We start from the raw sequence: 26,196 nt of genomic DNA on the forward strand, positions 1-26,196 counted from the left end.
GTGTATCCTCACCCATCCCCTGCAGACTGTGAGCCCTCGCGGACAGGGTCCTCCCTCCTTATGTACCTGTGTGCCTTGTTATCTGCTCATGTTTAATGTATTTGTCTATATTTGCCCCGTATTCACATGTAAAGCGCCATGGAATAAATGGCGCTATAAAAATGTATAATAATAATAATAAAAAATAATAATAATCATCTCAATCCATCATACAAACCAAATTATTATCAGTTATGCAATATGTTGTCCCCGACTACTAACCAATGATAATCAGCAACCAACCCCAGCGACACCACCACAACCAACCACCACAAGCAGCATAATCACCATAACCAACAGCACAACCCCCAACACAATCACCACCACCACCACAACCAGCCAACCACACCAACCAACATAATCACCATAACCAACAGCACAACCCCCAACACAATCACCATAACCATCTGAAGCAGCATAATCACAACCAGCACCACAACCAACATAACCACCATATCCAACAGCACAACCAACCACAACAAGCAGCATAACCGCCATAACCAACAGCACAACCCCCAAAACAATCACCACCAGCTCAACCACCTGAAGCAGCATAATCACAACCAGCATCAAAACCAGCCAAGCACACCAACCAACAACACAGCCATACCCAGCATAACTACCACAACCATCAAGCAGCATAACCACCATCACAACTCCCAAAACCACCAGCTGAACCAACATAACCACAATCAACCACAACTCACAACCAACAACCACCACAACTACAACCACCTAATGGCTTCTTACCTGGGACATTATACCAGTTTGCCCCATTGGTGATACCTTGAGGGAAATTCTCACTGGGATAGATCTCCTTACATGGACTGCCAGTGAACATCTTACTATTTTCCTATGAAAAACACAAAAAGTACTTTAAAAAAAAATGAAAACTACCTTCACCGACACTTTTTTGGATGCTGTTTTTCTCCCCACCCAACACATACACCCAATATTGCGGCCTGTAGTAATCTGTTGTACAACTTAAAGCACTTTTTTGGCACATGTGCATTAATTTAATGAATAACTCATGGACCCCTTACAATCAATTTGTCATTTCACGTGTCCTTCATTTTTATGGATCAATTGTGAGGAAATAAAAATAACAAATTTGCCCATTGTAGTGATTGGGTGTGTCAAATAAATGGATGGGACTCTATTCGAATGCTGTCCGTTTTTTTTGTTTTTTTTATGTAAAAATAATAATAATAATATAATAATCTAATATAATAAAAATGGACATTCATGGCCCAAACATGGATTCAGGACACTTCAGGATTCTTCTATAACCTCCATGTCAAGTCAGTGAGCTCATTCTGACAGTTCAATGGGAGGAGTCTCTAACACTTCATCTCTCTGTTTTTGAGCTCCTAAAAAGGTGCTTCATGACCACAGACCACATCAAAGCTGAATGTACAGGTGCAAAAAGCCTGTAAAAGTCAAACCGTGCAACATTTTAATGAAAACAAAAAGCTAAAATTAAGGGAACAAAAATCATGTAAAAAAAATTGTCTTTAGAGGTGAATTACCTGTAATAAAAATAAAAATACTGGGTAGTAAATATTCACATGCACTCTCATTTTTGGCCACATGGTGGTGGTATAATACAGTGAATAGCCAGGCTGTATGACAACTATGATTCTTTAGCCCCAATCAGACCAACATCCGAACCCTTCTTATTCAGACCTTTTACCAAGTTGGGAATCTTAACCCAACCAAAAAAAAAAAAATCAAATTCAGGAGGATTTCCAATATTTGCTTTGGACAATCAATCAAGAACATAAAAAAGCCTTTTGTATTAATCAAAACTAGAGGGAACTGCAGCTACAAAGGATGAAATTATCTCATAACACCTCTGAATTGTATTGTGGCCACATGAGCCTGGATTCCCAAAATAAAGGTGCCACGGTATAAGCTATGCTCCGGTCACATCTGCATGGTGACTTCCAGGTCTGTCGCATGATGGCACCCATGGGGTATTGTTGATTGCAGGCAGGTATAACGCAGACACAGGCCCTCCCCAGGACACTGTGCCCACCGCTGGCACGGGCATTACACGGAGCTTTATTGTAAGCCTCACCTTGGAATAGGACAGAGCCAGCTGCTGGAAGACGGCGTCATCTGGGGATTTACTGTACATAGATAAGCCCTTTTCATCGTCATCATACGGATAATTAACCACAAGGGAACCTGCAGACACAAGTCGGGTCTGTAATAAAATCATTGTAAGAGAAGAAACCCAGAATACACAGATGTACGGTGAGAGAAGTCATCCCAGACTCCAGCTGACAGGTCGGTTCTCTCCTAGGGGACATTTGTATCCCTGCATCATGCAGCGCCCCCCCTCTGGTCCTGAACAGGGTGCAGCAGCATTTTATACCCGGATTATTCCTTTAGTTGGTGTCCACTGAACTGGGACCGGAGCTAAATGGCAAAAAGTTCCCCCCCCCCCACGTGACCAGAGCGAAGCATGACTGAACACAAATAAGCAGCAGGCCCTTTCAGATGAAGTCAACCAGGAGATGATCCGTGAAAGGGAAGCACTGTGTACACAGAATTGAAAGCCCCCGATTGTGGAGGGGACCTCAGGGGGTCCTACTATGTAATAAGGGCAACAGTTACACAAAAAGATATATGGTAGCAGATTATGTTTAAAGCCTCGAACTAAGGAAAAGGAATAAACACAACGATCCATGAACTACAAGGCGGAAGATTACTCAGGAACGTTGAGGTCACCAAATTAAATGGCAAAAAAAATAAGTTCAAACGTTAAATTAAGTGGTTATGCCACCCCCTACCCACCAAAATACAGCTTGAGAGTCAAAAAGTCCTTTTTAAAGGGCTTATCCTTAACATCAGAGCCCAATCTGAGAGGGGCTGGGGATGACTCTCGCCACCCCTCACGGATCAGCATCTTCTGCTCTTTATCTACACAGTAGTAATGGTGCTGGGTATTTCAAATTGTCCCATTTACATCAATGGGACAACGCTGCAATGCTTAGTACAGCTGCTCCTATGTAGACGACGTGCAGGTAATCGGAGTAGAAGAGGCCGCAGTGCCCCCAATGGGCTCTAAGGACCCTTTAAATTGTTGGTTGACATTGTAAAGAACTAGACGACCACGAACAGCCCATCACTATTCTGATCCTGGACTTAAGGTCCAGGAGAAATAAAGCTGAAGAGGTGGTACAATATACTGTACAAATAACGGATTTATGACCTACATATCTAAGGATCACTTGCATAGATGGTAACAGGATACAATGCACAAATACAAAAGGAGAGAGAATGTGCAGGTGCAAACTGAGAAGAACGTTGATCCAAGAAATTCCACATGTTGTTCTTCAGTTGAGCATTAGACCGAGGGCACAATAAAGACGTGTAATGAATAACGTACCTCCATGGAGATTAGCAGACAGGACAAACGGGTACATTTTCAGCCAGCTCATTACAGCCAGCGTCTCAAGTTGCGGAGGGTCTGTGATTTGGAAGAATTGGTCAGGGAAATTCCGATTAAGATCATAATTGTTGGTGTTGTTTCTGCCAACGATCCCGTCACGGTCCCCTGCACAGAGACGAGAAGTCATTTATAGGAACCTAGGAATGCTAGTCATGAGGCCGCTCACCGCAAAAACCACTGCTGGAAATTACAGAGAAGGGAACCTTCAGGAGGAATGGGAACGCACGCTTTTCACAAGGAAAAAAAATTAAGGCTGTAAAAAGAGTTGGGAAACTTTGTGCCGGGTTACTTTTTGCATTCTGTAGACCTCACCGCTATACGTCTAGCTACATTAACTGATGTGTAAGAGTTAAATCAAATCAGTCACTAGACTTCACAGTGTAGCCAGGGAAGGGAGGGGATTTTCAGGATCAGAAGAAAAAATGTGATACTAAAGAATACCTCTATTGCCACTTAAAAACATCTGTGGAAATGCACATGAGTGTATAGACTGTGCTCAGCTTCCCTCACTTGCAGGCTATATTAGGCTATGTGCACACGTTGAGAATTTGACGCTGCGGATCTGCAGCAGTTTTCCATGCGGTGTACAGTAGCATGTAAACCTATGGAAAACCAAACCCGCTGTGCACATGCTGCGAAAAATACAACACGGAAACGCTGCGTTGTTTATTCCACAGCATGCCAATTTTTTGTGCAGATTCTGCAGCGTTTTACACCCCTTGATTAATAGGAATCCACAGGTGTAAAAACGCAGGTGAAATCCGCACAAAAACTGCACTAAATCCGCAGGTAAAATGCAGGGCGTTTAACCTGCGGATTCTGCAGAATCCACGTGGAAAAATCCACAATGGAATCTGCAACGTGTGCACATAGCCTTAGGGAGCCTAAAACTAATGAAAGTCATGTGATCACAGCAGCCTCTGCGCCGATTTTGTCTCACTTGATCTCTGCAGTGGGAGAGGCAAGATAACCGCTAGTGAATCCGAAAAAAGCCTGCAGCAAAAATATCTGAGCTTAGGAGGGACAAGTTGTGCGTTAGAACTATATAAAAGGAACTGGATGTAGACGTATAACTGGGAATCTGTCATATAGGCACAGATTCATCATTTACTTTTCTTTAAAAAAAAAAAGGAAACGATCATGTGAAAAAAACGCTATTAAATCATCAGATATTGGATTAATCTGCAGGATAATAGCATTCTGAACCTGCCCAGCGCTCCACTGTCAGGAGGAAATGAGCTTTATTGCCCACCGGCAGCGTTGGGCGGTTAGTCATGGGGTGGCGCCAGCGCCGGGTCAGTCAGCACTGTGTATAGAGAGCGGTGGCTGTAACTGCACCCCCGATGCGGACTGACAGCGGGATCAGTCACAGGGTCCCGGTTACAGCCACCACTCACTATACACAGAGCAATGGCTGCGGGCGCCGTATCTATGACGGAACACCAGACACTGCCAGGGGGAATAAAGTTAATTTCCTCCCGGCAGTGGGGCTTTAAGTGTGGGCACCGGGCAAATTCAGAATGCCATTAACCTGCAGCATTTTCTTTTTTTCACGTGACAGGTTCCCCTTCACGTTTGTTTTTCTGGCACCAAATTCATCTAAATGGTGCACAAGGTTCATCAATTTGGACCAAAGTAAAAATCAAAGCATTTTGAGATTTTTAGCAAACGGTCATCTTTTTTAAAATGTCGCAAAAAAAAAAGCAATTTTTCAAAACCTTGTTTTCAAAATAAAGTATACGGAGTAGAGTTCTGCCTATATAAGAGACTTATTAAAAAGTGGCAACTTATGAATAAAATGAGACAAAATCAGGCATAAAGGCAGTGATGGGGGCATCATGTGCACAGACAGGAGGCGATTTGTACCTTCTAGTGCTTTCTCATAGCCGTCCGGATTCATGGAGGGCATGATATGTATTCTGGTGGTGTTGACCAGTCGTGTGACTTCTGGATCAGAGCCGTAGTTCTTGCACAGATATTCAATCAGGTTTAGAAGCAGCTCTCTTCCCACCACTTCATTACCGTGCATGTTCCCAATGTATTTAAACTCTGGCTCACCTGCAAGAAGATGAAGATTAGGCACACACAAAATGCAAGACGGACTGTGGAAGATATATGGCAAATCACATGAAAATCGACTTTTTTTTTCTGGATGAAGTGTGGACAATTTTTTTCATGCGCTCTTGTGAACTTAAGGTACCGTCACACTCAGCAACTTTGCAAAGAGAACGACAACAATCCGTGACGTTGCAGCGTCCTGGATAGCGATCTCGTTGTGTTTGACACGCAGCAGCGATCTGGATCCCGCTGTGACATCGCTGGTCGGAGCTAGAAGTCCAGAACTTTATTTCGTCGCCAGGTCGGCGTGTATCGTCATGTTTGAAATCAAAAGCAACGACGCCAGCAACGAGCATAGGGCCCCTAGATGTGTGTCGGATCGGTACACTCCGGCTGTTTGACATGGAGCTAACAACCAGCAAGAACGAGAAGTGAGTCGCCGTTACGTCACTGGATCGCTCATGCATCGTTCTGGAGTTGCTGTGTTTGACGTCTCTACAGCGACCTAAACAGCGACGCTCCAGCGATCCAGTTTAGGTCGGCTCGTTGTCTATATCGCTGCAGCATCGCTGAGTGTGACAGTACCATTAGCCGGAGACTGTAAAAATACTCAGATGCAATGTCGCACACGTCACTGTGGTGCACACAACAGGAATATGTTCTTTCTATATTACCTTATTAGCTCAGTCTGCTAAGTCCTCATTCGGATAAGGTGTTATCTGAGCATGCTCGGGTGCTAACCGAGTGTCTCCGGTGTGTTGAAAAATATGTTCCAAGTCCCTGCACCTGAATGTTTCATAGCTGTTCGACAGCCGCAACACATGCAGGGACTGTCTATTAGCTGTGAGACTTGCAGGTGCGGGGACTTGGAACATTTTTTTAAATCCAAAATCTTTTATTGAGAGCAAAACATAGCAGAGTACAATAAATGCATAGAGTCGCAGGGAACATTTTTCAAGCACACCGAAGACACTCGGTTAGCGCCCAAGCATGCTCAGATAACACCTTATTCGAGCACGTTTGCTCATCACTAGTCCTCATCAATTAGTGCAATTTATTGGCATCTTTTACTGTCTTTTTACCATTGGTCTTCCATGATGTTTCTACACCAGTTGCTTTATTATTATTATTGTGGACAGTGGGGTTAGTACGTCTTCTCTTACTAGGATCCATTAATGACCCCAATACATACAATTGTAATTATATCAATATTGCCATGGATAAGTAAGAAGTCCGACAGCCCATAACGCATGGATGGCAGCCAGTGGAGGATTCTGCTTCTATACGTACATGCAGGCTGGCCTTGCTTTTAATAATCCCACATTTACATTTAGTCTGCCACGGTCCTGCGCTGCACACATTTTTGGACGTCAAGATGAAATACAAGTTATTGCTTTTGGTAATTTGCTTTTTGCCTCATTACCTCGAGCTGTCCATATAGGCCTTGCTCAGATGACGGCTATTGTATCACCGACACCAGTACATCATAAGTTACCTGGCTCATGAACGTGCGGGTTGTCCGATATCGCCATCACGTACAGCTCTCGGGACTCCACCGACTTGCCGATGGAGTAGAGGTGTGTGATGCTGGCGTATTCACTGTTGTACATCCTCAGGAATATCTCCATGTCAGAGTAGTGGTGATGGCGGAAGTCCTGGGGCTGGATGGATTTGTGAATCGGGGGCAGCTTCTCAGCTTTCGCGGTCACCGGAGGCTCAGTAGTAGGTGGTGGAGCACTAGTGATGTCCGGTGTATCATCTACTGCAACTGATACTGTAGGATGGAGCTGAAAATCAAGCACCGTAGCCGGACCTTCCTTTACTTCAACCTGAGAAATGGTTTGTGGCAGGTATCTACGTGGAAAGACGAGAAGTCACTACTGCAAAACCAGATTTAGGTCATGAAGAGACATAGTTAGAAAAAGAATACCATCAAAGTGACTGAGGCCATAGCGATAGGTCACCATTTTACATATTAGACAAAGTAAACGACATGTTGCTATAATTTGCCAGACTGAACTCGGATTGCTCTATAACTTGCGGTGTCACACTTGACGCAGTGCAAGTCCTCGGCCGTGATACCGGCTCTACATTGTGGGCACAATTATTGAGGATTTTGACCATATTTTTATGCAAATTTTCCAACTCCGCGCTGTATAACTTGAATGCTTATTGGATGAAGCAGGTCATGTGATGGGCATTAGTGTAATGAGGGGGATTCGGCCTAAGTATACACCCTTTATAGAGGTGTGCAGAATGATCAGGCAGCTTGTTTCCCTCAGACAAAAATCGGCCAGAAAAAGAGATTTAACGGACTTTGAAAACTCAGAAATTGTTACAAGTCTTACATAGGGAGAGGCAGCATTTCTGAAATTGGTAAGAAATTGGGGCGATCACAGAACCATCAAATGTTTTGCTGCAAATAGTCAAGAGGATCGCAAAAACACGAGGAAGAAAGAAGCAGGATAACGGCCGAAGACTTGAGAAGAATCAAACGTGAAGCGACCAGGAGCCCATTATCCTCCAGTGCCCGAAAGTATAAGGTGTTCAGTGCTCAAAGACACAGCCGAGGAAAGGAAGCTGAACCCGACCACCTCTGAGCAAGACACAGAAGTGGAAAAGTCCAAACTGGGCCAAGAAATCTCTGAAGAAAAGATTTTTCAAAGGTTTTATGGCCCGATGAGATGAGAGTGACTCTTGATAGACCACATGGATGGCCAGTGGCTGGATCAGTAATAGCCACAGACTTCCACTCAGATGCCAGTAAGGTGGAGGTGGGCACTGCTGTGGGCTGGGATTATTACAGACGAGTTAGTTGGACCTTTTCAGGTTCAAGATGGATTCAAAACTCCCAAACCTACTGCCAGTTTTCAGAGACTCTTCCATCATGAGGTGGTACAGGACAAAGTCTGCATCTCTGAAGAAAACCATAATTTGTGCAGGTCAATGCTCCATTGCAGCCTCAAAGTCTCCACTGCTAACCTGCGAGTAAAAGTCCTGAAGATGAAAGAATAATGGCATGGCCCCTTCCTCATCTGACCTAAACCCTACTGAAAACTTGTGGGAGACTTATGATAAAATGAAAACAGTCGCCTCGCTGATCTGTGTCTGGGAGGCCGTGGTTGGTGCTGCCAAAAATATTGATCAACAGATTAAGAAACTGGCAGACTCCATGGATGGCGCTTATTACCCAATTTTATTTATTTTTTTAATGTATTTTTGTACATTTTGAGCAGTTTGGTTATTATTCTCACTTTAACGGAAACAAATAAACAATTAAGAATGGAAAAGAAAGACAAAACCTCACTTTTACTTCCTGAAATATTTAGGATTGATAACCTGACAGACAGCACTGTAGTTGTTCAACAGTAAACTTACCAAAAATACAAAATTACCCACTAGCCATACACACCATGTATAATCACACATTTTGGGTGCCATTTTACGGACACAGGCCTCATACGTACAACATGACAGTTTAGTAGACTAGGGCAGCAACATTTGCTTGCAAATATAGATTAAAAAAGGGGCTCATTTAAAAAGGTCATCCTTTTCTGTAGATGGAAAAAGTGTAATTAAAAGGTTGCGCATAGGGCAGATCTTGGAAAGTGGTGGCCAATATGAGACCTGCTTTGTCCAGAGGAAATGCAATATTAATAATGGTTTATAGATATTGCACAGAGGAGCAAGGAAACAATCCTGTAGTCGGGGCTGGGAATTCTGGGGCCATATTGCGGTTGCATTTACACCTTTGCTCTTCGCCCTGCTCTCCAGGTACAGAAGTGTTCTTACCCAGTGACTGAGGCAGTGATGTTGTAGGTCCCCGGAGCGAGCAATCTCTGGAAGTTTCCCAGCGCCCCAGTGGTAATGCTGTGGTTAATGCCGGATACAGATACAGTCACATTCTCAATCCCCTTCTGAGTAACAGAATCCCTAACAAATCCTTTAGCTCCAATATGAACCTAGAAAAAAAAAAGACCCACAATATTAACATACAAAAATAATTTGATATGATGTCACAACTCTCCCATCACCACCAGCAAAGCTGTGATCCATGTAATACCATTTTAAAGTTTCAAATAATTACTCTAAATAAAAGTAACCTTGTATGTAACCACATTATCAGTAGTGTACTAATCCCGAGTGCTACTATCATAATCCAGAGCTGTATTCACAATTCTGCAGCCTTCAGAGCGACAGGTGCTTCTCACAAAATTAGAATATAAGATGAGACACACCAAACCCAACAATGTAGATGAGCTGAAGGCTGCTATCCAAGCCACCTGGGCTTCCATAACCCCTCAGCAGCGCCACAGGCTGATCGCCTCCATGCCACGCCGCATTGATGCAGTAACTGATGCAAAAGGAGCCTCGTCCGAGTATTGAGTGCATTTACATTTCAGTAGGCCAACATTTCAGATTTTAAAATCATTTTTCTAGCTGGTGTTATAAAGTATTTTAATTTACTGAGATAATGACTTTTGGGTTTTCATTGGCTGTAATCCATAATCAACATTAACAGAAATAAACACTTGAAATAGATCACTGTTTGTAATAACTCTATATAATGTACGAGATTCACTTTGTATTGAAGAACTGAAATGAACTAACTTTTGATGATATTCTAATTTTGTGAGAAGCACCTGTATATATTGCTGGCTGAGTGACTGCTCACAGCGTATTTTTGATTCATCAACATTAAAGGGGTTGCCTCATCTTTGTAAAAGACTAAAATTGCAAAGGACTTGTAAAAGCAAGCAACTTTGCAATTTACTAATCATTAAAAATCCTCTTCGTTCTCAAAACCTGAGGGATTTTGAAATGTTATAGCTCACTGCGCTTTGCTTTGGTTACTGGCTACCTCTGCAGTCTACTAGAGAGGGGCCACTATAGGCAAGGAGTAAATCGCTTCCAAGTTCTTTGCTCTAGAGCCCGTGAGCGCTGCTCTGAAGCTGGAGCTGGTGGGCGTCCGTGCCCCTGCGCTCCTGCAATGCTAAAGTGGCACAGCTGCCTCTGCTTACAGCAACGGAGAGAGCACTGTCTGTGCCAACGGTTCAACTATGCCGCTGGTCCAAACTGAAAATCAATTAACAAGGGAGCAGTGCGCTCCTGAAGACCAGATGAAAAAAAAACAACCCTTAAAAAGGTAGATAGAGGCTACATGTCATCTCAGAATGTAATGAACGTGGTCACGTTGGAATATGCCAGCTACCGCGCCCGCAACATGCAAGTTGGCAGAAATATGTTAGGCATTAATTTCTGGCAACATGAATGCCACCTTTGGCTATGTGACATGTGTCGCAACCAAAGTCGCCATGCAGCCGCAGCCTAACTTCAGACCCTTGACAGTAATCTAATGTAGTACAACTAACTGCCATGCTTCACTCATATCACCTGCTAACGTAAAGGGAACCTGTCAGCAGGATTGTGCACAGTAACCTACAGACACTGTCAGGTCGGCGCCATTATACTGATTACAATGATACCTTGGTTTATTAAATCCGTCTTGTGGTTGTTGTTTAATCTTTATTTGTAGTTTTCAGTTAATGAGATTCTCGTGCTCCGGGGCGGCCTCTGGGGGGTCTTGATGATAATGGAGACAAATTTCTAGCAAAATGGCACCGGCACAGTAGCATCTATTGGATCGCCGATAGATACTACTGCGCAGGCACTGCTGGCGCCATTTTGAGAAAGATTTTTTATTCAGAACAAATGTATATGACTAAATAAAACAATTTATCGTAATGCATATTATAGATGCAATCATGCAGCAGCGCCAGCCCGCTGAATGTGATTTTTTTTCAATACATATAATAATCAGTATGTAAAATAGGGGGCAGGAGACTGAGGGATCAGTGGCCTGTCATAAGCCATACAGATGAATATCCAAGCAGAGCACCACATGAAGACCCCCACAGGCCACCCCGGAGCACGAGAATCTGATTAACTGAAAATAAAAGATTAACCCCTTAATGACAGCCAATACGCCTTTTAACTGACCTTACATATAAGAGAATAGCATCCCCATACAGGTGACAATCCAGCATCTGTCGATTGTGCACTATAGCTGACAACTTTCTGCATGAGCCACGATCAGTGTTTGCACCATCCAACTCTGTTTAACCCCTTAGATGCTGCTGTCAATAGTGACTACATCATTATAAATGGTTAACAGAGTGTGGAGGCTTCCTATTTATCCAAATTGGTGCCCTCAGATCATGATTGTGTGGTCCTGATGTTTGCGGTGGCAATTCATGACCAAATAGCGGCCTTAGAGTCTGATGGCTGTAGTATTCTGTTCAGAAGTTAGAGGCATTAAGGTGGTAAAAATACACATTTTCATTTCTGTTATGCCACTTTGCATTAATTCCTCTAAAGCACCTGAAGGGTTAATAAACTACCTGACAGCAGTTTTTGATATGTCAGGGGGTGCTGTTTTTAAAATGGTATCACATTGGAGGGTTACCCAATATATGAGACCACTAAAGTCACTTCAAACATAAGTCCCTAAAAAAAAAAAATTTAGTAAATTTCCTTGAAAAAAATGAAAAATTGCTGCTACAATTTGAAACCTCCTAAAATGCTGAAAAAATAAAATAACATTTTACAAATGGTGCTGATGTAAAGCTCACATGTGGGAAATGTTATTTATTAATGTTTTGCTGTGGTATGACTATCTGGATTAAAGGGATAATCATTCAAATTTTGAAAATTGCTAATTTTTTTAACATTTTTCTTACATTTTTGATATTTTTTTATAAATAAAACATATTGACCTAAATTTACCATTATCATAAAGTATAATGTGTCACAAAAAAACAGTCTCAAAATCACTGGGATTTGTTGAAGCGTTGCAGAGTTATTACCACATAAAGTGACACTGGTCAGATTTAAAAAATTTGGCTCCATCACTAAGGGGTTAAACAACAAAACAACAACAACCACAAGACGGATTTCATCAACCAAGATATCATTTTAATCATTGTAACGGCGCCGACCTGACACTGTAGGTTAATGTGCACAATCCTGCTGACAGGTTACTTTAAGCTATTACTATGGGCATACAGGTGATAGAATTGATAAAACAGTCTTACCTGTATGCCTCATGGCTGCTGTCTTGTTGCTGAGAAATTGACTTTTAATTTGTTAATGTTAATTAGTTCTTCCAGTCTCTGGGGCATGCGGTGCCTGGAAGAAAACTCTGCCTCCAGTGTTAATTTGTGTACCACCTCCCTCCCATGCAGTGCCATGTGACGTCAGTTGTGGCGCCTGCGCCCTTCTATGGGCAGTCTGCAAGTAGATAAACAGTGCTCCAGCCGGGTGTGATAATATCCAAGTGAAAAATTTATTAAGCCATGGTACAGTAACGTTTCGACCAAAATGTGTCAAGCATGGGCAGTGCCTTCACCATTCTTCTGCGCAGGAGAGTCACTGCTGCGCCTGCGCAGAAGAGCAATGAAGCTCGACTTTCAGGATTCTCCAGGGCAATCTCTTCAGGCTGATGTCAGATCTGCATAATTACCCTGTGAGCCACGTTCCGTCAAAGAAAATCAAAATTAGCACTAAATAAAATGTCCCCTATCCTTGGTACCATATGGTGGATTTAAAAAACAAAAAGAAAAAAACCTTATTACACGGCAGCAACAGGAAAAAAAAATAAAGCGCAACACTGGCCACTTTTAAAGCTTTATTAGGATGAACAATAAGAAATGAAGGGGTTTTACATTCTGGTTACCATAATTCAGTTCTATGTTCATGTGCTTTATGTATTTTTGCGGACCATTACATAGGCCCTGGAGAAAAGTCATCGGAAATCTGACCAAAAAGTGCACGTAGTGTACCCACTTGCTGGATCTCGCTGCTCTATCATTCACGGGTGTATGAAATCACTTGTGTCATTATGAGTAAGGTCTGCTTTAAAGGGACACATTTTGAAAGAACCCAAAGGCGATAAGAACATCGGGTCAATTATCCTTATATTAAATCCACAGACTAAAATCTTCAAGCAGAATGTTCCTTTTGAGGGACACTGCAGCCCAACATATGAATCACCTATGCATCATTAGATAGGTGATGGCACAACCTCTGGGATCCCAAATCTAAAGGTCCCCAGTGCTCAACCAAAGCAGTAAGTGTCACTAGTGGGTCAGTAGTTTACTTTCATTAACAAAAAATGTTCCTGTGTACGCTGCCTAATGCTAAATTATCCTGGATTTTCCCAACCTTCTCGAAAAGGCTCAAATTAACCCCATCCCAGCTATAACATAAGAGGCAGACGAGGAGTCACCAGCTCTTGACTCAGGAAGAGTCGGTATTTCATCAGACATTGTGAAAGACTAAAAAATAAGGAAGCACTACAGGAAGAGGCGAGTGACACAAGGCCGCCTTCCCCAAGTGATGACCTAAAGGAAAGGCTTTCTTACCGGCATGGAGCGTTCCTTCAGGGGCTAGTAAGTGTATAGTGAAAGGACAGAACGCAAACTGCAAGAGTATACAGAAAATGTATGGGAATCCTGGGAGTGACGGCTGTGGTCTGAGGAGTGTGAATGGACCACAACGAGCAATGAGACAACAACAGATAACTGGCAAACAATTTTCAGCCAACAGCTCACTCCCATGTCCCCCATATAGAGGCTTTATAGAGTCCACCATACGGCCAAGAGCTCAAGCGCTCTCTATGAGACATCTGCACTCAGTCACCTGTCAGAAGCCTTTTTCCTTGAGAACAAAAAACAAAATCAGCTGTCTGAAATCCTGCTTGCCCACAACCTTCTTGCCTCCTCACCACCACACCTCTGCATCATCTGTTGGGACACACCACCATAAAGACTATCGGTCAATATAGCAAGTTCTGCTGATGTTATTCTAATGTGTATGGCTTTAGGCTTTGTTCCCATCCATTTGTAATGGGTCCAGTATTAAAAACAAATAAGTAAAAAAGTAATCCATTAAATAATGGAGCAAAGATAGATGGAAAATGGAACCTGAAGTTCCATTTTTGGATGGATGAGTCTTTACCCCTTCATGACCTTTGACGTATAGGTATGTCAAAGGTCATGTCCCTGCCTTTAATGCAGGCTCTGACGCTGAGACCGCATCTTTCCATGCACATGACAGCTGATCTGATCAGCTGAAAACAGAGAAAAAAGGAAAATATTTTATGGGAACTTTTCTTATTCAAATAAAAGGATACCATACTGGAACACACTATTTCCATTTATTTAAGACTCCAAACATCCACCCAAAAAATGGTTTCACACGCTGATCGGCCTCTGTGTAACATTAGAATAAGTCAATTATGTCAGTAAAGCAGAGATTTCTGCAGTCAGAGGACGGACCCAGCAGCTTAACCAGTTTGCGACACGTCAGCAGGACAAGCGGTCAGTATTAGAGCCTTTACTCCTGCTGTCTCAGGTTTTTTTATAAATCCAGAATAAAATTCCAGAGATAAGAGCCTTTTTATTTGGTTATTATGGTCTTTACCAAGGAAGTGGTGCCTACAGGATAATTATGCAGATTAGACGAAAAAAAACAAGTCCCAGAGAGTTTTGTGAGCAACGCTCCCTTGATAAAAAAATAATTAAAAGATTGGCACACAAAAAAAAAAGCCTACGAGGGAGCATTCACTAAAGATTTCTCCTGACCCACTTCTATTATCTCAGGATGCTGAAACCGCACCTGTGTGATGATATAAGTCGCTATAGGTTACATGCCAATTTGCAATTTAGAACTGATAACGGTCTTGATTTTACAGGTGCTGAACTGGTGTGAGGTTTGGTAATGGAGCCAGTGGGCTACAGAGCAGTCATCAAGTTTCTTCACTTGAAAGACCGCACACGAAAGGAGACGTTCAATGAGATGAAAGAGTTTTATGGTGATGATTCTCCATCATATGATGAAGTCAAGAACTGGCACCGTCAATTAAAGTGTGGTCGTCGGACTTCGGTGCAAACAGCTCCAATTCCAGGGCGACCCCACTCTGCTATTGATGAACACACAATCCAGCAAGTGGAGGTCGCCATTTTGGAAAATCGCCCCGTAAGCTACCTAGCCCAAAATGTAAAGATTAGTGTAGGGTCCGTGGAAAAAAAAATCATCCAAGACCATTTTCACATGCATAAGATATCAGCTCGCTAGGTTCCCCAGCTGCTCACACCTACCCAGAAGCAGGAATGAGTCGAATGCTCTCAGGCTCTATTGACGATGTGCCATGGACACCAGGACTTTTTCAACAGACTGATCACACAGGATGAAAGTTGGGTCCATCACTATGATCCCGAGACTAAAAGTCCAGTCGATGCAATGGAAGCATCGTGACTCACCGCCTCCAAAGAAGGCACGTGCCCAACCCTTGGCAGGCAAGGTCATGCTCACAGTATTTTGGGACCAGCACGGAGTAGTATTGAAGAATTTCCTAGCAAAGGGTACCATGATCCCTGGGGCAAACTGTGCTTCACTGCTGCAGAAATTGCGGGAGGCCATCAAAACCGAGAGACGTGGCATGCTCAAAGGTGTCCGCCTTATGCAAGACAATGCACCAGTTCACAGCTCACATGTTGCCCAAATGGAAGCATGCTCCTGTGGCTTTTAAATTCTACCGCATCCCCGTTATTCACCCAACCTCGCACCATCAGACTTCCACCTCTTTACAACAATGAAGTTATTTTTGAAGGGCAAGCATTTTCCAGATGATGACACTCATTTCCGAAGTCACAACGTGGCTTTTGGAGAAACCTGTTGACTTCTACAAGCGAGGTGTTGACAGCTGCTAAAAGAGATGGGAGAAGTGCGTGTCCCGAGGTGGCACGGAAGGACTAATAACTGTGCCAAGCTTCATTGCTCTCAGTCCAGAGGAAGTGGGTCAGGGGCAATCTTTAATGCTCCTCATCTATCTCTGGTACCACATGGCGGATTTGAGGGGGAAAAAAAAAAAAAAAACAATACTCAGGTGTGTAGCGGGACTTAAATAGGCATCTTATAGTGGGATTTTTTGGGTGGTTACACATGTGGCTTTAACCCCTTAGTGACAGAGCCAATTTGGTACTTAATGACCGAGCCAATTTTTGCAATTCTGACCACTGTCACTTTGAGGTTATAACTCTGGAACGCTTCAACGGATCCCGCTGATTCTGAGATTGTTTTTTCGTGACATATTGTACTTCATGTTAGTGGTAACATTTCTTCGATATTACTTGCGATTATTTATGAAAAAAAACGGAAATATGGCGAAAATTTTAAAAATTTTGCAATTTTCAAACTTTGTATTTTTATGCCCTTAAATCAGAGAGATGTGTCACGAAAAATAGTTAATAAATAACATTTCCCACATGTCTACTTTACATCAGCACAATTTTGGAAACAAATTTTTTTTTTGTTAGGGAGTTATAAGGGTTAAAAGCTGACCAGCAATTTCTCATTTTTACAACACCATTTTTTTTTTAGGGACCACATCACATTTGAAGTCATTTTGAGGGGTCTATATGATAGAAAATAACGAAGTGTGACACCATTCTAAAAACTACACCCCCCTCAAGGTTCTCAAAACCACATTCAAGAAGTTTATTAACCCTTTACGTGCTTCACAGGAACTGAAACAATGTGGAAGGAAAAAATGAACATTTAACTTTTTTTTGCAAACATCTTAATTCAGAACCATTTTTTTTTATTTTCACAAGTGTAAAAACAGAAATGTAACCATAAATTGTGTTATGCAATTTCTCCTGAATACGCCAATACCCCATATGTGGGGGTAAACCACTTTTTGGGCGCACCGCAGAACTCAGAAGTGAAGGAGCGCCGTTTGACTTTTTCAATGCAGAATTGGCTGGAATTGAGATCGGACACCATGTCACGTTTAGAGAGCCCCTGATGTACCTAAACAGTGGAAACTCGCCACAAGTGACACCAAGTGACACTCCCCAAGTGCTTCACAGAAGTTTATAACGTAGAGCCGGGAAAATAAAAAATCGCTTTTGTTTACCGGGGCAGCACGGTGGCGCAGTGGTTAGCACAGCAGCCTTGCAGCGCTGGAGTCCTGGGTTCAAGCCCCACTAAGGACAACATCTGCAAAGAGTTTGTATGTTCTCTCCGTGTTTGCGTGGGTTTCCTCCGGGCACTCCGGTTTCCTCCCACATTCCAAAGACATACTGACAGGGAATTTAGATTGTGAGCCCCAATGGGGACAGCAATGATAATGTGTGTAAAGCGCTGCGGAATATGTTAGCGCTATATAAAAATAAAGATTATTATTACTATTATTATTATTTACACAAAAATGATCTTTTCGCCCACAAATTCTTATTTTCACAAGGGTAACAGGAGAAATTAGACCACAAAAGTTGTTGTGCAATTTCTCCTGAGTACGCTGATACCAAATATGTGGGGGTAAACCACTGTTAGGGCGCACCACAGAGCTTGGAAGAGAAGGAGTGCCGTTTTACTTTTTCAATGTAGAATTGGCTGGAATTGAGATTGGACGCCATGTCGCGTTTGGAGAGCCCCTGATGTGCCCAAACAGTGGAAACCCCCCACAAGTGACACCATTTTGGAAACTAGACCCCTTAAGGAACTTATCTAGATGTGTGGTGAGCACTTTGAACCCCCATGTGCTTCACAGAAGTTTATAACGTAGAGCCGTGAACAAAAAAATTGCATTTTTTTCTACAAAAATGATCTTTTTGCTCACAAATTTTTATTTTCACAAGGGTAACAAGAGAAATTGGACCCCAAAAGTTGTTGTCCAATTTGTGCTGAGTATGCTGGTACCCCATATGTGGGGGTAAACCACTGTTTGGGCGCACGGCAGAGCTCGGAAGGAAGGAGCGCAGTTTTGGAATGCAGACTTTGATAGAATGGTCTGCGGGTATTATGTTGGGTTTGCAGAGCCCCTGATGTACCTAACCAGTAGAAACCCTCCACAAGTGACCCCATTTTGGAAACTAGACCCACCAAGGAACTTATCTAGATGTGTGGTGAGAACTTTGAATGCCCAAGTGCTTCACAGAAGTTTAGAATGCAGAGTCGTGAAAATAAAAAATATATTTTTTTTTTTCACAAAAAAGATATTGTAGCCCCCAAGTTTTTATTTTCACAAGGGTAACAAGAGAAATTGGACCCCAGAAGTTGTTGTCCAATTTATCCCGAGTACGCTGATGCCCCATATGTGGGGGTAACCCACTGTTTGGGCGCACGGCAGAGCTCAGAAGGGAGGGAGCACCATTTGACTTTTTGAGCGCAAAATTGGCTGTCGTGTTTGGAGACCCCCTGATGTAACTAAACAGTGGAAACCCCCTAATTCTAGCTCCAACCCTAACCCCAACACACCCCTAACCCTAATCCCAACCTGATCCATAATCCTAATCACTAACCCTAACCATAATCACAACCCTTACCCCAAAACAACCCTAATGTCAACCCTAACCCTAATCAAAACCCTAAATCCAACACACCCCTAATCCTAATCTCAACCCTAACCTCAAACCTAACCCTAATCCCAATACACCCCTAATCACAACCCTAACCTTAACCCTAATTCCAAACCTAACCCTAATCCCAAGCGTAACCCTAATGCCAACCCTAACCCTAATACCAACCCTAATCCAAACCCTAACCCTAATCCCAGCTCTAACCCTAACTTTAGCCCTAACTTTAGCCCCAACCCTAACCCTAGCCCTAAGGCTACTTTCACACTTGCGTTGTTTGGCATTCCGTCGCAATCCGTCGTTTTGGACAAGAAACGGATCCTGCAAATGTGCCCGCAGGATGCGTTTTTTGCCCATAGACTTGTATTGCCGACGGATCGCCACACGTCGCGTCCGTCGTGCACTGGATCAGTTGTGTTTTGGCGGACCGCCGGCACAAAAAAACGTTCAATGAAACTTTTTTTGTACTTCGCATCCGCCATTTCTGACCGCGCATGCGTGGCCGTAACTCCGCCCCCTCCTCCCCAGGACATAGATTGGGCAGCGGATGCATTGAAAAACTACAGCTGCTGCCCACGTTGTGCACAATTTTCACAACGTGCGTCGGTATGTCGGGCCGACGCACTGCGACGGCCCCGTACCGACGTAAGTGTGAAAGAAGCCTAACCCTAAATTTAGCCCCAACTCTAACCCTAAATTTAGCCCCAACCCTAACCCTAAATTTAGCCCCAACCCTAACCCTACCCCTAACCCTAATTTTAGCCCCAACTGCTGTTCTCCTGCCGGCCGGCAGATGGAGACAGATGGCGGGCGCACTGCGCATGCGCCCGCCATTTTGAAGATGGCGGCGCCCACCGGGAGACACGAGGAACATCGGGGGAGATAGGTGAATATTGGGGGGCCACCTGGGACCCCTTTTCTCTGTCCTCCGATGTGCGATCACATCGGAGGACAGAGAAATTAAAAAGAGATAGCGTTTTTTTGGTTTTTTTTGCGATCGCCGGTAAACGGTTAATTACCGGCGATCGCAAATGCGGGGTGGGTTAAAAAACCCCCGAATCATGTTCTCTGGGGTCTCGGCTACCCCGGCAGCCGAGACCCCAGAGAAAATCCGACTCTGGGGGGCGCTATTTACTTTTTCCACAGCGCCGTTAATTAACGGCGCTGTGGTTTAAGTACCCTTAGCGGCCGCCGTTAAAAGGCGTATCGGCGGTCGCTAAGGGGTTAAGAGCACTAAAAGTTTTTCTCAATCAGGTATTCAAATATTGTTTGGTTATATGGGGCCTAATTTTTATATTTTATTATTTACTTTTCTTGGGGATATCAAGGAAAAGTGTAAATTAAGACCACTAAAATACATTTTACATATCATTTAACTTTATTTCCAAAGTGAGAGTGGATTCAGCAGGAAAAAAGAAAGAAACCAGAACGTATCGTTCCTAATCACGTCTGACCACTTTTAACTACGATACGATACGATACACTTTATTGATCCCGTGGGAAATTATGGTATCACAGCAGCACAACTTAAATCATAAAAATCATAAAGGAATTCCATAGTTGACATGACAGTTTGTTGACAGAAGAACATTATACATTAGAATAGGACATACACAACGAGTGAACTGAATGTAGAGAAATAAGTAGACATTCACCTTGGTGGTTTAACCCTAATGTTATTGTTGTACATTCCCATGGCAGTTGGCACAAACGATTTCCTATATTTTTCCTTCTTACACCTCAGAAGTATTAGCCGGTTGCTGAAGGTGCTCTTCTGTCTCATGAATAGCTCATATAATGGATGTGCATTATTGTTCATAATTGCCATACACTTTCTCAGAGTTATTCTCTCCACTACCTCCCCAAAAGTGTCCAGATTGTAGCCCACAGCAGAACTTGCCTTCTTAATAATCTTATTCAGCTTATTAGCATCAGAGGCCCGCACACTACTACCCCAGCACGTGATTGCAAAAAAGATGGCACTTGCCACCACAGATTGGTAGAACATTTCTAACATTTTGCTACACACATTAAAAGACCTCAGTTTCCTTAGGAAATACAGTCTGCTCATCCCCTTCTTGTAGACAAACTCTGAGTGGCATCTCCAGTCCAGTTTGCTATCCAAATGGACCCCCAAATATTTGTAACTCTCCACCTGCTCTACCTCCTGACCAGCAATAGTGATCGGTAAGCATTCCAACTTTATCCTGCTATAGTTGGCCACCAACTCCTTGGTTTTCTTAACATTTAGCTGCAGATAGTTACCATTGCACCAATCCACGAAATTCGACACCACCCTTCTATATTCCTCATCCCCCTGATCTCCCCTAATGCATCCCACAACCACAGAGTCATCCGAAAATTTTTGAAGATGGCAAAGTTCAGATTTATACTGAAAGTCTGAAGTATACAGTGTGAATAGAAAGGGCGCAAGCACCGTTCCCTGGGGGGCACCTACACTGCTCAATAATCTGCTTGACACCACTGCTCCCATCTGTACAAACTGTGGCCGATCTGATAGGTAGTCAGTTATCCAATTTCTCATCCCCTCCTCCACCTTCATATCAGTCATCTTTTTGTGTAGTAAAAGTGGCTGCAGGGAGTTAAATGCACTCGAGAAATCGAAGAACATCGCTCGCACCGTGGCTCCGTCATTCTCCAGAAATGAATGTACCCTATGTAACAGAGAAAGAATAGCATCATCCACCCCCAATCTATGTCGGTAAGCAAACTGAAGGGGATCAATAAAAGCATTGACCCTCGGTCTTAAGTGAGCAAGCACTAATCTTTCCAAGGCCTTCATAGCATGAGATGTTAAGGCTACAGGACGATAGTCATTTAGGGTTGCAGGAGAAGAAGTCTTGGGTACCGGCACCAGACAGGAAGTTTTCCATAACACCGGTACCCTCTGTGTTTGTATACTTCCATTAAATAGGCGTGTAAAGACAGTACACAGCTGGTCTGCACAAACTTTAAGGACACGTGAGCTGAGTCCATCAGGTCCTGCAGCTTTACCAATGTTAAGTGACTTAAACTGCCTCCTCACATCATTTTCGGATACTCTAAAATTGGTCTGCTCATCCTCCAATATCGATGTTGCAGAATTTGCACCCAGGTCCCCTCCACTATCAGTTGGCACATGTACACATGTACTGCTGAACCTGTTGAAATACTCATTCATCTCATTAGCCTTGTCCATTGTTCCTGGATCATTTTCAAGCCTCAGCTTAAGCCCAGTCAGTAATTTCATTCCTGCCCAAACCTCTCTGGTATTATTGTGGGACAGTTTCTTTTCAAGTTTAATTCTGAAGGCTTCCTGGGCCTCCTTTATTTTATGCTTCAATTCATGCTGTATCATTTTAATTTCCTCTTTGTCACCCAGTTTAAATGCCTTTTTTTTCCTGTTGAGCAAATGCTTCAATTCCTTTGTTATCCATGGCTTGTTGTTTGCAAAACACCTAATCTTTTTAGTCGGCACCAACATATCAGTGCAGAAGTTAATGTAGTCAGTCACTCTACCAACCACTTCATTAACATTTGTATACTCGTCCATTGTCCCAAGCAGCACATCCCAGTCTGTAAGATGAAAGCAATCCTGTAAAGCCTGTTCATTTGTTGGATTCCACATTCTAACTGATTTAATCTTAGGAGGCTGTGTACTAACAACAGGTTGGTAGACTGGTGACAATAGTACAAGATTGTGATCAGATTTCCCCAAGGGCGGCAGGGTAGACGATGAATAAGCATTCTTGACATTCGCATAGAGTAAAGGTACTGTCACACTAGACGATATCGCTAGCGATCCGTGACGTTGCAGCGTCCTCGCTAGCGATATCGTCCAGTGTGACAGGCAGCAGCGATCAGGCCCCTGCTGGGAGATCGCTGGTCGGGGAAGAAAGTCCAGAACTTTATTTCGTCGCTGGACTCCCCGCAGACATCGCTGAATCGGTGTGTGTGACACCGATTCAGCGATGTCTTCACTGGTAACCAGGGTAAACATCGGGTAACTAAGCGCAGGGCCGCGCTTAGTAACCCGATGTTTACCCTGGTTACCATCGTAAAAAAACAAACAGTACATACTTACATTCAGCTGTCTGTCCCTTGCCGTCTGTTTGATGCACTGACTGCTGGCCGTAAAGTGAAAGTGAAAGCACAGCACAGCGGTGAGTCACACAGCGGTGACTCACCGCTGTGGCTGTGCTCTGCTTTCACTTTACGGCCAGCAGTCAGTGCAGCAAACAGACGGCAAGGGACAGACAGCTGAATGTAAGTATGTACTGTTTGTTTTTTTACGATGGTAACCAGGGTAAACATCGGGTTACTAAGCGCGGCCCTGCGCTTAGTTACCCGATGTTTACCCTGGTTACCGGGGACCTCGGGATCGTTGGTCGCTGGAGAGCGGTCTGTGTGACAGCTCTCCAGCGACCAAACAGCGACGCTGCAGCGATCCGGATCGTTGTCGGTATCGCTGCAGCGTCGCTTAGTGTGACGGTACCTTTAGTCCAACGTAATTTTGTCACGTGTTGTACATTTAACAAATTGATAGAATTTAGGTAAGGCAGCTAACAACCCAGCATAGCCAGCCACTAGACTCTAAAACTTAACATTTAATATGTATACCTCTAAAATTATGTGTACTTTAAAAACAATTTGGTGCTCATGTTTAAACGTGCACTAGACAAGAAAAATGGCATGATCTCACCCAATTGCTGTCTCTCTTCTTGTTATAGATTCTTGTGCTTATTGAGAGCACGGCATGGGACGGAGACCAATAGACCTTTTCCAATGGGGGGTCTCCCAATCACACCCCCCGTTCTCCAATCAAACCCCACGCACTCCGATCCACCCCCCGTTCTCCAATAAAACCCCACGCACTCCGATCCACCCCCCCGTGCTCCGATCCACCCCCCCGCACAGCGATCCTCCACCCCGTGCTCCAATCCACCCTCCCGTGTTTCGATCCACCCCCCCCATGCTCCGATCAACCACCCCCCCGTGCTCCGACGCCCCCCCCGTGCCCTGATCTCTCCCCCCCCCCTTATACTTACCGAGCCTCCCGGGGTCCGTCTGTCTTCTTTCCTGGGCGCCGCCATCTTCCAAAATGGCGGGCGCATGTGCAGTGCGCCCGCCGAATCTGCCGGCCGGCAGATTCATTCCAGAGTGAATTTTGATCACTGAGATATAACCTCTTAGTGATCAAAATAAAAAAAATAGTAAATGACCCCCCCCTTTGTCACCCCCATAGGTAGGGACAATAAAAAAAAATAAAGAATTTTTTTTTTACCACTAAGGTTGGGGTAAGAACTAGGGTTAGGGGTAGGAGTAGGGTTAGGGGTAGGGTTAGGGGTAGGGTTAGGGTTGTGCACACGTATTCTGGTCCTCTGCGGATTTTTCCGCAGAGGATTTGATAAATCCGCAGTGCTAAACCGCTGTGGATTTACCGTGGTTTTTCTGCGCATTTCACTGCGGTTTTACAACTGCGATTTTCTATTGGAGCAGTTGTAAAACTGCTGCGGAATAAGCAGAAAGAAGTGACATGCTGCGGAATGTAAACCGCTGCGTTTCCGTGCAGTTTTTCTGCAGCATGTGTACAGTGATTTTTGTTTCCCATAGGTTTACATTGAACTGTAAACTCATGGGAAACTGCTGCGGATCCGCAGCGTGTGCACATACCTTTAGAATTAGGCTATGTGCACATGGTGCGGATTTGGCTGCGGATCCGCAGCAGTGTTCCATCAGGTTTACAGTACCATGTAAACATATGGAAAACCAAATCCGCTGTGCCCATGGTGCGGAAAATACCACGCGGAAACGCTGCGTTGTATTTTCCGCAGCATGTCAATTCTTTGTGCGGATTCCGCAGCGTTTTACATCTGTTCCTCAATAGGAATCCACAGGTGAAATCCGCACAAAAAACACTGGCAATCCGCGGTAAATCCGCAGGTAAAACGCAGTGCCTTTTACCCGCGGATTTTTCAAAAATGGTGCGGAAATATCTCACACGAATCCGCAACGTTGGCACATAGCCTTAGGATTAGGGTTGGGTTGGAATTAGGGTTGTGGTTAGGGGTGTGTTGGGGTTAGGGTTGTGGTTAGGGGTGTGTTGTGGTTAGGGTTGTGATTAGGGTTACGGCTACAGTTGGGATAAGGGTTAGGGGTGTGTTGGGGTTAGTGTTGGCGTCAGAATTGAGGGGTTTCCACTGTTTAGGCACATCAGGGGGTCTCCAAACGCAACATGGCGCCACCATTGATTCCAGCCAATCTTGTATTCAAAAAGTCAAATGGTGCTCCCTCACTTCCGAGCCCCGACGTGTGCCCAAACAGTGGTTTACCCCCACATATGGGGTACCAGCATACTCAGGACAAACTGCGCAACAATTACTGGGGTCCAGTTTCTCCTGTTACCCTTGAGAAAATAAAAAATTGCTTGCTAAAACATCATTTTTGAGGAAAGAAAAATGATTTTTTATTTTCACGGCTCTGCGTTGTAAACGTCTGTGAAGCACTTGGGGGTTCAAAGTGCTCACCACACATCTAGATTAGTTCCTTTGGGGGTCTAGTTTCCAAAATGGGGTCATTTGTGGGGGATCTCCAATGTTTAAGCACACAGGGGCTCTCCAAACGCGACATGGTGTCCGCAAATGATTGGAGCTAATTTTCCATTTAAAAAGCCAAATGGCGTGCCTTCCCTTCTGAGCCCTGCCGTGCGCCCAAACAGTGGTTTACCCCCACATATGGGGTATCTGCGTACTCAGGACAAACTGGACAACAACATTTGTGGTCCAATTTCTCCTATTACCATTGGCAAAATAGGAAATTCCAGGCTAAAAAAATCATTTTTGAGAAAAGAAAAATTATTTTTTATTTTCATGGCTCTGCATTATAAACTTCTGTGAAGCACCTGGGGGTTTAAAGTGCTCAGTATGCATCTAGATAAGTTCCTTGGGGGGGTCTAGTTTCCAAAATGGGGTCACTTGTGGGGGAGCTCCAATGCATAGGCACACAGGGGGCTCTCCAAACGCGACATGGTGTCCGCTAACAATTGGAGCTAATTTTCCATTCAAAAAGTCAAAATGCGCGCCTTCCCTTCCGAGCCCTGCCGTGTGCCCAAACAGTGGTTTACCCCCACATATGAGGTATTGGCGTACTCGGGAGAAATTGCTCAACAAATTTTAGGATCCATTTTATCCTATTGCCCATGGGAAAAAGAAAAAATTG

General features: G+C 43.8%; 1 protein-coding gene across 1 annotated transcript in view; it reads right to left on the reverse strand.

The window, feature by feature from the left end:
- CPD (carboxypeptidase D) overlaps window positions 1-26,196 on the reverse strand; it is an 89,031-nt gene that overhangs the window by 21,480 nt on the left and 41,355 nt on the right. The window contains exons 4-9 of the mRNA XM_069761154.1: window positions 9,350-9,519; window positions 7,053-7,411; window positions 5,366-5,557; window positions 3,437-3,604; window positions 2,120-2,229; window positions 790-892 (exon numbers count right to left, since the gene is read on the reverse strand). Coding sequence (XP_069617255.1) covers window positions 790-892; window positions 2,120-2,229; window positions 3,437-3,604; window positions 5,366-5,557; window positions 7,053-7,411; window positions 9,350-9,519 — 1,102 coding nt within the window. The remainder of the gene's footprint in view (window positions 1-789; window positions 893-2,119; window positions 2,230-3,436; window positions 3,605-5,365; window positions 5,558-7,052; window positions 7,412-9,349; window positions 9,520-26,196) is intronic.

Source organism: Ranitomeya imitator, chromosome 3, assembly GCF_032444005.1.
Source record: "Ranitomeya imitator isolate aRanImi1 chromosome 3, aRanImi1.pri, whole genome shotgun sequence".
Classification (NCBI taxonomy): domain Eukaryota; kingdom Metazoa; phylum Chordata; class Amphibia; order Anura; family Dendrobatidae; genus Ranitomeya; species Ranitomeya imitator.